Source organism: Arachis hypogaea, chromosome 16 (genome assembly GCF_003086295.3).
Source record: "Arachis hypogaea cultivar Tifrunner chromosome 16, arahy.Tifrunner.gnm2.J5K5, whole genome shotgun sequence".
NCBI classification, from domain to species: Eukaryota; Viridiplantae; Streptophyta; class Magnoliopsida; order Fabales; family Fabaceae; genus Arachis; species Arachis hypogaea.
Window position 1 is genome coordinate 134,247,638 of NC_092051.1, and position 12,451 is coordinate 134,260,088.

At 31.0% G+C, this 12,451-nt stretch overlaps 1 protein-coding gene and 1 long non-coding RNA gene across 2 annotated transcripts; one reads left to right on the forward strand and one right to left on the reverse strand.

Annotated features, from left to right (window-relative positions):
• The first annotated feature begins 498 nt into the window (after positions 1-498).
• On the forward strand, positions 499-1,211 carry LOC140180253 (uncharacterized). The gene is made up of 2 exons (XM_072220707.1): positions 499-506; positions 596-1,211. The coding sequence occupies exons 1-2, from the start codon at positions 499-501 to the stop codon at positions 1,209-1,211; spliced, it is 624 nt and encodes a 207-aa protein (XP_072076808.1).
• A 4,889-nt stretch (positions 1,212-6,100) lies between these two features.
• On the reverse strand, positions 6,101-7,194 carry LOC112759150 (uncharacterized). Its single transcript, XR_003179968.3, has 3 exons — positions 7,014-7,194; positions 6,511-6,701; positions 6,101-6,388 (listed from the first exon to the last, which is right to left on the reverse strand). It is a non-coding gene; the product is annotated as an uncharacterized lncRNA (long non-coding RNA).
• Between the last annotated feature and the right edge of the window lie 5,257 nt (positions 7,195-12,451).

A 12,451-nucleotide genomic window follows, 5' to 3' on the forward strand; every position in this document is an offset into this window, starting at 1 on the left:
TGCTGATTATGTGCCAGAGGAAGGTGAAGACAGTGGCTCTGACTCTGGGTTGATAGAGGTTGAAGTGGATGCTGAGTCAAAGCCTTCTACTGATGAAGAGGTATTTGATGACAGTGTTGATGATGGTGACCATGAGGATCACTTTGGGTTTGAGGTGGAGGATAATGATCCACAATCAAATGTATTTGGTGGATTTACTGGCCCACTAAATGACGAGGGAACTGCAGCAGCTGAAACAGCTGAAGGTGATGAAGGTTTAAGGGAGGGTGATGAGCAAGTTGGAGGTATATCTGATGGATATGAGACTAATGATATACAGTTATGAGGGAGACTCTGATGATATGATAAAAAAGAGGAGGTTTCCCAAATACAATGAGGCAGAGATGAACATAGAGTATGAATTTCAGGTGGGGATGGAATTTAAATCACTAATTCAATTTAAAGATGCTGTTAAGGAGCATAACCTATTGAATGGTAGGGACATTAGATTTCGAAAAAATGATAAGGTAATGTGTAGAGTTGTTTGCAAAGGAAGAAAGGGAAAGTGCAAGTGGGTTTGTTTTGCAAGTAAGGTTGGGGGTTCTGACTGTTTCAGGATCAAGACTTTGAATGGAAAGCATACTTGTGGAAGGAACTATAGCGGAAGACTTGCATCAAGTAGTTGGATCTCAAAGAAGATTGCCAACAACATCAGTAGAGGCGAGGAAATGAAGCTTGCGACAGTTATTCAGACCATCCAAGACAAATATATGGCCAATATCTTTGTTGGTAAGGCTTACTGGGCAAGGAGGAAGGCAAGAGAAGAGGTACATGGGCGGGCAATCCAACAGTATGCTAAGCTAAGGGATTACTGTGCAGAGATACTTAGGGCAAATTCAGGATCTAGTTTGAGCATATTGGTTGATAGGCCTTCTCTTACGCACCAGCCCCGATTTATGAGAATGTATTTGTGCCTTGATGCAGTCAAGAAAGGCTTCTTGGCGGGTTGTAGACCTATTATTGACGTGGATGGTTGTCACTTGAAGGGCGACCATGGACAGCAGCTGCTAGTTGCTGTTGGCAGAGATCCGAATGACAATTACTTTCCGATTGTCGTGGCTGCAGTAGAGGCAGAGACTAAGGACAGCTGGGGGTGGTTCCTGGAGATGCTGTTAAATGACATTGGAAAATCAAGAAAGTGGGTTTTCATGACTGACCAACAAAAGGTATAACAAATGGATTAATTAATTTGTTTGCACTTAATTTTTTTGCAATTAATTTGATTGGAATATAAATCTGCTATGTATATGATCATATATGCAATTGCTATGTTTGTGAATATAAATCTGCAATGTTTGTGAACATAAATCTGCAATGTTTGTGAATATTAATCTGCTACATAAATTTTCTATGTTTGTGAACATTAATCTGCTATGTTTAGATGCCATATTAATATGTTACATGGGTATATTGTCTTCTGCACTGAAACTATAAATCAGGGGCTGCTGTTGTTGAAGCAAATATCAAAATGGATCTGCAGCTGCTCCTACTACTAGATCCAGGATGGTTAGAGGGAAAGGCAGAGGAAGAGCAGTAGTAGGGATGGGCAGAGGAAGGGGTAGAGGGAGGGCTGCACCTATGGCTGCACCACCATCAGGACCTTCAAACACCCCTGCACCACCTTCACAGCCTCCACACACCCCTGCACCACCATCACAGCCTTCAAACACCCCTGCACCACCATCACAGTCTCCAAACACCCCTGCACCACCATCACTGCCGGCCACCTTGCCTACACCAGCATCACTGCCCATTGCACCAGCATCTCAACCTTTACCCAAGACCAAAATCTTTGGTGTGAGAAGAAGTGGAAGACTAAAGATTGGAGTTAGGAAGGCAACAAGTCAGACGCCTGAACATGTTGACCTCACACTTGATTGAGGCTGAAGATAGTTTAGGGTTTCCTTTTGATATCTATTGTGTTATGTAGGATTTTTAGTGTTCACCTGTGACTCTGCTCTCTTTATGGTTTGGACCACTTTTATTATGTGCTGTGAACCACTTTTGTTATGTGGGTAAAAAACTGTTATGAGAGGGTGTCACATTTATTTTGTGGCTATCTAGGTATCCTACATTATATAATGTAAAAAATAATGGTATCTATTATAATTCAATGCATCTTTTGTTTTACCTACTTTTTTCTTTGTATCATACTTCTATGCATATAAAACAGCAAAGGAACAACTTTCATTTAGAGAAATTAAACAACATTTCATATATCTAAATTGCACTCAAAATAAACAATACACTTTTGACTTATATAGACTATTACATTATCATAACAGCCATATTTTTTACATCTTTACATATAACACTTCAACAATCAAAACACCAAATATCAAAATCAGCATAATTAGCATCTTGTTTTGCTTTTTCATACTATCTTCCATTTTAGCAAATTGCTCTTGCACTAAACTCAGCTCATCACATAACCTTTCTACACAGGCATCTATTTCTCCAACCTCTGCAATTAATCTCTAACCCTTCCAAGTTCTTGCTGTGAACTGTTTACTCCATCTTCCCCAAATAACTTTTTTCTTTTCCATCAACCCACTCAAAAACCTTGCATCTCCTATTAGGGCAAGAAATGAATCTTCTGTTTGGATTTTTTGACGTACTTGAACTCCGAAGAATCAGAGTGTCTCCACAAAAGCAATGAACCCTCCTTTCCTTTTGCTACAACCATCCACTCTTCTCATCTTCTTCATCATCAATCCACTCGAAGAACTTGCAGTTCGGCATTCTCCCACAACCAACATACCTTCTTCCATGGCTTGCTACTGCCGAAGAAGACATCACAACAATTGCCTCACCATAAAAACAAAGATGTCTCTTCTTCACGAGGGTTCTGGAACTAGAGACTCCTGAAGATAATTGACTTTGATCCATAAGTATTGACAGAGTAAGAGAAGCAAACGGAGGAGGAGAAGTTTGAGGAAGAGGTGAAGAGAAGAGAATGAGAACTCAGAACCCTACTGATTCTCGTTATTTGTAAGGGGTAGACGAGGGTTATAATGGTCAAATTACCCATTCTTAACGTTTTTTGTAACATTTACTATCAATAAAGACCTAATTGAAAAAAAAATTGGTGCAGGGACCCAATTAAAAGGGAAAAAAAGTATAGAGACCTAATTAAAAATTTTGCGAAACTATAGAGACCAATAGAGTAATTAAACCTTTTAAAAAAGTGACACAAAGTCTAATGTGGGACTAAAGAAATAACAGTGGAGTTATCTCAATTGAAGCTATAAGTGGCTATAGTAATAACTAATAATTAAAGAAAGGAAAATATATTAGGAAATTAAAAAATTTGTCTTCTACTCATTTTCTTGCGAATCTTTTTTGTTGAGTTCAAGATTTGTTGGACAGGGGTCTTCCCTTTTCAAACACTTTTTTATTATGTGTGTTCCACAATGCCCAACAAAAGAGCAGCGAAGATGTTGAGAGCGTCGTCACCTTCTCTCCCACTTCCAGTACCTAATAGTACCTGGGTCCACCACTCCACAAAGGAGGAAACACTTTGTAATGGTGGCACCAGTTTCAAATCAACTGTTCCCCATATCTCCTGAGCAGGACCGCACCATCGAAGGCAGTAAATGATGGTTTCTGGGGCTAATTTATATCTGGGACACAAAGGTAGAGTCGACTGAAAATGCTGGTGGATGAGGCTCAGTACAGGTAAACTTTCATGCACAACTCGCCAAAAAAAAGTTTTTATCTTTGTTGGTAACTGTAAGCCCCAAATTTTTCTCCAGCTTCTTTGGTTTTGCATGATTGCAGGAAGTTGATTGATCGGCTCATGCGCAAAGCTATATGAAATCACATATCCAAACGTTGTATCATATTGCTTCTTGGAGTTCAAGCCCCAAATCAGAGAGTCCTTGCCGTTATTATTCAGCTCTATAGAGAGGATGCGGATACCTATTTCAGGAAGAAAGATTAATTCGATAAGTTTTCTATTTCATCTTCTTCCCGCGGTTAATAAGTCCTTTACTCTAGTTTAGAATCTTAGTTTTATGTTTAATTAATCTCTTGAAAATATATTCATGTGTTTTTTAGATGGTATAAGCTAAGATACATCTAATTTAAAAAAAAATTATTAAAATTTATTATTTTTAACCATCACTTTTAATCATTAACTCGATTTTCTTTAGTTTAGTAATTTAACAAGGCCAATTCTATGGTGCCTATGACTTGGTGCCTAAATTTTGCCTAACTTTTTTTTGTAGTAAGTTTTAAATTTTTAAAAATTATTTATTTTATATCTTTTAAATTAAATATTAATTTTTAACTCTTTTTAGTAAATAAACACCACATTTTAGACACCATAACATTCACCATTTAACAAATACTTTAATCTAAATTTTTAAATATTAACTAATTAATGACAAAAATAATAAATTCTAATAACTCCTAACATTCTTCTTAATTCAAATAACTTGTCGCATCGAAGTTAAATACACAGCATGATATAACAAAATATACATGTTTGCAATATGCTAATATTAAAAACCTTTTAAATAAAGCGTTTGAAATTAAACTATACTACTCGTATAGTAATTGTTAGCTTTAACGTTATCAAAAAAATTAAACTCTCACTTTTAATTTTTAAACTTCTTTCATCCTCCAAAAATCAACCAATTAGATGATTTCATAATCAATCATTATTCCTGAATGAAAAAAAATATTATAAAAATATGAGTCTCTTAATATTAAAATTTATAATCTATCTTAATTATAATAAAATTTTTATTATTATTGTAGTAGAAATTAAACGTAAATTACATTATACTTCATGATTAAACTAAAATATATTGAAGTATCAACCTTCATCTTCTCTATTTTTTACACTTTTTATTCTGTATATTCAAAAGAAACAAAATCATAAATAATTTCTTAAAACCAAAAATTCTGCACAATTTATTTATAAGCATTAAAAATAATTTTTTGATTTAATCTTCCTTTTCTCAATTCTCTTGAAACCTTCAATTATGTTTAAACATTTTTGAGAAAAGGACAAATACGTCATTGACCTTTTATTCCGTAGACATTTGAGTCTTTAAAGATTGAAAAATACATATACGTCCCTGACCTTGTCAAGACTAGAACATTTAGATCCCTCCGTTAGATTGAGCTTTTGAGATCTAACGAAAATGTCTGACGTAGACTTCGTTCTGCTGACGTGACTGTTACGGTGTATCACGTGGAGGTGTGAAATGGTCAAGGAACAAAATAGTCCCTCACACCAAAAACGACGCCGTTCGAGATGTAGCCCTAATCCTGCAAAAGGGTGAATAAAAATGGGGTCGCTGAAGTTGTTCATGGCCGCTGATGGTGTATCCTCGAGTTCAAGGAGAAGTGGAGGAGGATGAAGATAGAAACTGTCTGTAACAACTAACAAGTTCAAGGACGCTTGCATTGCATGGCAGAGATGAGAAAGATGGCGACATCTTCCCGAAGTGCTTTTGTGGAGTTTATGCAATCATGTTCATGTCGAAGACTAATAAAAATCTCCTAACAAAATCTTCTTTGGGTGTCCATTCTATAAGGTAAGTAAAAAAATTTATTGGTTGTGCATAATTCTTTCCCTGAAATACTATATGATTTTTGAACTTAGGTACACTGTGTAGGTAAGAGAATCGCATTGCAAATTTTTTGTCTAGTTTGATGAACACATTGCGAGATTTGGGAGCTCTGATACAAAGACCTTGGGAGAAAAGGATATAAAAATTGTTGAAGAGCATCACAAGACACATGAGGTGGAAAACATAATCAATAGTTTAGAGAAGAAGATTGTTGCTTTGGAGATGAAAAAAAACCAATTAAATGGTACATTTATGTTGTTATAGTTGCTCTCTGTGTTGTTGTTATAAAATGTAGAAATTGAGTAGTGTTTGAAATGAAAAAATGGCAGTACAGTGTAGTTCTTTTTTTACTAATATATGTACTGTAATGATTAATGCCATTTAAGATATTCATAGTTCTTGCATTTTGTAGTGTTTGTGAAAAATGCAATGAAATTACTGTTAAAAATAGACTCTCAATTGTTCAGGAACTGAAATTAAAATTGTCAAATTTAAAGAATAAGGTCTATAATTTCAAAAGAACAAACAAGTTTGCTAATAACGTAATTTGCTAAATTACATGGTACCATCTAACAAGTTTACTTTGACCAAAATAAAACAACACAAAACAAATACCATAAAAGGCAATTCTCAAGTTTGCCCTAAACCATTACAAGAAAACACATTAAACCTAAACAGAATGAGAGACACAATTCTTCACTCTGCATTGTTGGATGATGGATTGGGAATAAACTTCAACAGCCTTGTTGTAGTAGGAATGGCTACTGCCAATATAAAATTCAAATCACAATTATATACAAATTGCAAATAGAATAATATAGAATACCTCTTTAACAATCAATATAAAATTTAGATCACAATTACATACAAATTGAAAATAAAATACCAGTAGACAGTCTTGTATGATTGATATCCTAGGCCCTTGAATAAGGTTATCAAGTCTTCGAAGTTAATAAAATCAATGTCCATCTTCAAAAACTTCTCTACCTTACCATGCACATAAACAAGCTCACTTCCACCTCTTCTAATAAAATTACCCCTATGATAGAAAACTGGCACCACATAGTGATCATCCATCTAAAAAAAATAAACCAACCATTTTTATCATTCTGAATTATTCAAATGTGTATTTCACTACTCTGTAAAACTTAGTTCTATTCGCATGCAATTTTACTCATGATTAGAGATAACAATTACACAAAACAACTTTACCATAACACAGATTTCACTATTATTCATGTAATAAGTTGCAGTTTGTGAATCAAACCCTAATTAACCAATAACAAAATAAACCCACATTACAATATGCATCATGCATCTATTCCCAAACCTCTGTGCCAATTAAAATCTTTTTACATAAAAGGAATTAACGAGGTGAACGAAGCTCACCTTTGTAGACGAAGAGAGATGACAACCAAACAATGCAATCCCTTCACCTTCTCCTTCAAGGACTTCACCACCACGCAACAAGGAAGAAACTGGGACTTTCTTTTTGAAGGAAGAACAAAGTATTACTGTGACTTTTCAGTAAGAAAATGTAGAAAAGCAAAAAGAAGATCGTGGGAGGGAGACGCGAAAGGTGTCGTTTTTGGCGTAGGGACTATTTTGTCCCTTAACTATTTCGCACCATCACGTGGCATACCGTAACGGTCACATCAGCAGAACGGTCAGACATCTCCGTTAGGTCTTAAAAGGTCAATGTAACGAAAGGATTTAAATGTTCTGGTTTTGAGGAGGTGAAGGATGTATATGTATTTTTTAATCTTCAAATATTTAAATGTCTACGAAATAGAAAGTGAAGGACCTATTTATTTTTTTCTCTTTTATTATATTTTCATATTTTATTGTATTTTTTGAAGGTTTTTAAGTGAGTTGACAAAGAAGTCAATAATCATTTTTAAAACTTAATAAAACTAATAAAACAATTTGTACAATACATTAAATTCAGGAGATTATTTAAAATTTTGTTTCGTCCCATAGTGTAGAATAGAGAATGAAAGAAAGTGTAGAGAATAGAAAAAGAACATAGTGGTGTCTCGATATATTTTAGTTCGGCCACGAAATACAATGTGTCTTATATTTAGTCTCCACCATAACAATAATAGAATTTTTACTATAATCAATAGGATTTACAAACACCAATTCTAAGAGACTTACACTATTGTAAATCACCTAAACTATTCAAAACTTAATAAATCATCTATGTGCTAACCAAATTTAATTAAGAAAAATCAGGTGCACTCTAAACCCAACATATTTTTAGAATCAAACTCTCAAATAAAAAATTAAATTGTGTTTGTATATATTACTTTTTTTGCTTTTTATATCTCTTAAAATAAACTTAAATCTAAATAAAAAAAATATAAACATATTCAAAAATAAAAAGTCAAAGACGGTTTGTATGATCTGCAATATATGCAAATTAATTATTTTTTCTTTGAATAAAATATTTTTTTATAAAATTTGATTATTTTTTTCAATGTTAGAGTCATTCCTAATTTGATCAAGTTAGCCGTATGTATATTCAATGGCACATTGAAAAAAAATCTTTTTCTTGTTTAATTCGACTGTGTGCAGCGTCTTTCCTGTTGCATAAAGATCATATTCTTGCATGTGATTTACTCAATTATGTATTCTCTTTATTTGAATTATGGATTGCTTAATTTTAAACTTTAATTGTCAATTTATAAATATATACAATACTTATAAAAAAAATATAATAAAAATTATTAATTACATTTATCATTACAAGATATCATATCAAATTTTGACTTAACATTTTTATATACATATCCCATCAAAACTTTTATCCTTAAAATCTATAATTTTTTTTGGTCGGATAAATCTATATTTTTAATCAAAGCATGTACAAGTAGACATGCATTATAACAATCTTCCAAAATTGATGAGGTGAAGACAAATAAGTTTGACATTTTTTTTGTGGACATTTTTATTTCTAACTATTGAAAAATACTTTTAAATTCTTGACGTCTTTAAAAATTGGACGGATCGGTCCCTCCATCCAAATGTCTCTAAAACTGTCAAACGGACTAGTCTGATCTATTTAGGCCCGGCCCGTTAAGCTCGTGGGTTAAATGGGTTGACCCGTTTAAGTCCGCTTTATTCGCGGGCCAGAATTTTCTAGCCTGGACTATTTATGGTCAGTCCGATGGGTTAAACAGGCCAGTCCATTTATCATTTAATTTTATTTTTTGAAAAATATTTTGACAAAAAGTACCATTTTTAGGTCAAAAATCTTTAAAAATAATAATTTTTTTAGTTGGTGGGTCGAATTTTCGGGTCGGATCAGAAAAAATATCAGCTAAAAGTATTGTTTTTTTGGAAAAAAATGTAAAAAAAAAATAAGTGGGCCACCCGTTTAGACCGCGGGCTAGCCCATTTAACTCGTCATTTTTTTCGGGTTAATTGAGCTCAACCCGTTTAGCCCGAAATTTAAACGGGCTTAATTTTAGAGGCAAAGTCCGCCCATTTAAATGGACAAACGGGCTGGCCCAATGGGTTTAGCTCATTTTGACCGCCCTAAATGCCTCTGTCACCAACGCAAGTTGGCACGGATGGATGAGGGTCTGTGTCCCTTAACCATCTCTCCCGGGTTCGATACTTACTGGAGGATGGGAATGGAGCTTGCTTGCTTGGGAGGGTCGCCCACTTTGCCTCTGCAGTACCCGAGGGATTAGTCATTGGGCTTCCGGCCTGATGGATACCCTAGTGCAAACCAAAAAATGCCTCTGTCATACCCAACAGAAAGTGCTAGTCACGCGTATGCGTCGCCATGAATTCTCCACCTTGCATGCTTTTTTTTTTTCATTTCTTTCAAATTATTCTTACCTTCAAAATTTTAAATCACTTAAACAAACATATCAAGGCATCGAATGAGAGAAAAATAAATTAAATTTAGTAATTTAGGGTGTGTTTGGGATTTACGTTGGGAAGAGAGAAGTCCGTTTGAGTGTCTTGAACGTCCCAATTTTATGTGTGGCAACTTTGTGAAACTCTGAACCCAGCATTGCTTTCACCTCTGAAGGTACGTTCATGTGAAGCAAAAAATTCTAACTTCTGCCGTTTACGTTGGGAAAGGTTGATTACAGTTGAGAAATTAGATGAGAAATTCATTCCTTTTCTACTAACTCTACCCTTCATTTTCTTCTATAAAAAGGATGCAAGTAATCATATAACTTTTACAGTAAATCTTTGTCATTCCATTTTTTTTTTCATCAAAATTTTTTAGATTTGTTTCAATCACGCTAAGGTAAATATTTTAATTTTTTTATTATTTTTAGTACTCTTTTTCATATTTTGATTTTTATGTTTTTTATTGTATTTTTTTATTTATATGATAAATATTTTAATATTATTTTTTTAGTGTTCTAATATTATATTTTTATTACATTTTTTTATTCATATGACAACTAACTGTTAATATAAATTCTTATTTTTATTAATTTTTATGATATTTTTATTATTTTTTGTTTATATAAATTTTTTTATCCTTTATTATACTATATTTATGTTGTATATAATTTTTTTTATTTTTTTATTTATTTTATTTATATAAATTTTATTTAGTTATTAATTTTTTTTATATGATATATGTTGTTGGTTGTAATTATTATATATTATGTTTGTATGAAAATTTTTTCGTTTTTTTGTTGTTTTTATTATACTTCTCACTGTACTTTATTTTCGTTTTTATTATATACAATGATAAGTAACAAAATAGTCATAAATAATAAAAATTTATAGTCTAAAATGATCCTAAATTAATGAGTACTAAATTAAGGAGTACTAACGGTACTAAAAAAATTATAGAACATTTTTTTGTTTAAGTGATTTAATGTTTTGAAGGTAAGAATGGTTCGAAAGAAATGGGAAAAAAAAAAAGCATACAAATGGAGAATTCATGGAGATGTGGAGACATGACGACCAATACACACACGCGTACGCGTGAGAGGGAAGTCTGCCAAGTGATATTTTTCGTTGGGTTCGACGAAAAAAATATCCACATAAAAAAATTAGAGACCTATTTATTTTTTACTCAAAATTTATTGTATATAACAACAACGCATATCAATTTTCCTTATGCTAAATAAAAGATACATCTCAATATGATAAATACAATGGCAAAATAAGTTGAAATAAACAATCTGTTGTCAAATTGGTCGTCTTCTCAGATTATAGGAACATCATATAATTATACAAAAATATTATAATCTTCATGTGATGCAAATCTAAAAATACGAGGCATGTATGTTACTTATACATTTTATAATAAAATTACGATAATAAACAATATAAGGTGGCGAAAAATATTCGAATGTTTTTGTTTAGGTGAAAACTCATATATATAATTATTTTTATATAAAATTAATAATTAAAATTATTATATAATTTAATATATTTAACTAAATTATTATTTAATGACTATTAAATTACACATATTAAAATATTTTTTATTGTATTTTTTTAACCGTTAGCCATAATAAATATGCAACAAGTTACTCTTCCAACACCTCTTATAATTTATCAAATTTTCATCTTAAAAAAGATCCTTCAAAAAAAGAAAAATAAAAAGGTAAAAATATTGTGTTGGGGTGGTGGTGTTCAATTTTTATTTAGTAAACTAATAGTATATAGTGTAGTTAATCATTATAATAATATATAAAGAACTTGATTTACGCATGAAAACTCAAGACAAAATTGATTAATTTTAAAATTCAACGACCAAATTTAGTATCTGCTACTTTATACCTGAATCTATTAAATTGAATTCAATGAATATTTAATATAAAATTTAACAAGAGAGTCTTTTTAAATTCGATAATCAAAGTTAATCTGATCCATTAAATAAAGTCAGATCAACTATCAGATCATAATATCCGATCAACAATAAATTTAAACTTTAAGACTACATTTGAAAAGGAGACAGATTAAAAAATAGAGACGAAAGGACAAAAATAAAAAAAATTGAGATTAAATTAAATCTATATATTATATTTGGTGTAAAATATACTAAATTGAGTTATATCTAAATATTATATGTTATTTAAGATAAATATAAAAATTAAAGAATAAATTTAAAATTTAAAAAATTAAATAAAAATATTTTTTTAAAAAAATATTATTAAAATTTTAGTATCTAATCTAAAACTTTTTAGTTTTTTCTATTACTATTTTTTATAAATACTGAAAAGACTAAAATTTTATATTTTAAAATTAAAATTTTAATTTTAATATCTACATTAAATATAATACTAAATCTCATTTTTCTGTCTAATTCTATTTTTCTAAAAAAAACACTATTTACGACTCAAGTTCAACTCGAGGAGTAATTAAGAACTTTCTTTTCTATTACTTCAATTACTGATTATACAGGTTTATGAAGAAATTAGTCTCTAAAAATTTTAAAAATAGACATTTTAGTTTCTATAAAAAATTAATATACAAATCAATCTCTAAAGTTTTACTCTGATAGATAAATCAATCTCTAATTTATTTTCTGACAAAAAATAATTATTATAACAACCTGACTTTTTGAAAATTAAACAATGAGTGGTCTACGATTTATTATATTTATTGAGAATTTTATTTAAAAAAAATTATTTTTTTAAAAATAATTAAATTAAATTTTATGATACTTTAAATTTAAAATTCATTAAACTTTTAAAATAATTTTTATTATAAAAAGATATTTAAAAGAAAAGATAAAAGAATTTTAATTATTATTATTATTATTATTATTATTATTATTATTATTATTATTATTGTTATTATTATAGCTTTTCTTTTTTCTTTTCCTTGACCTTCAT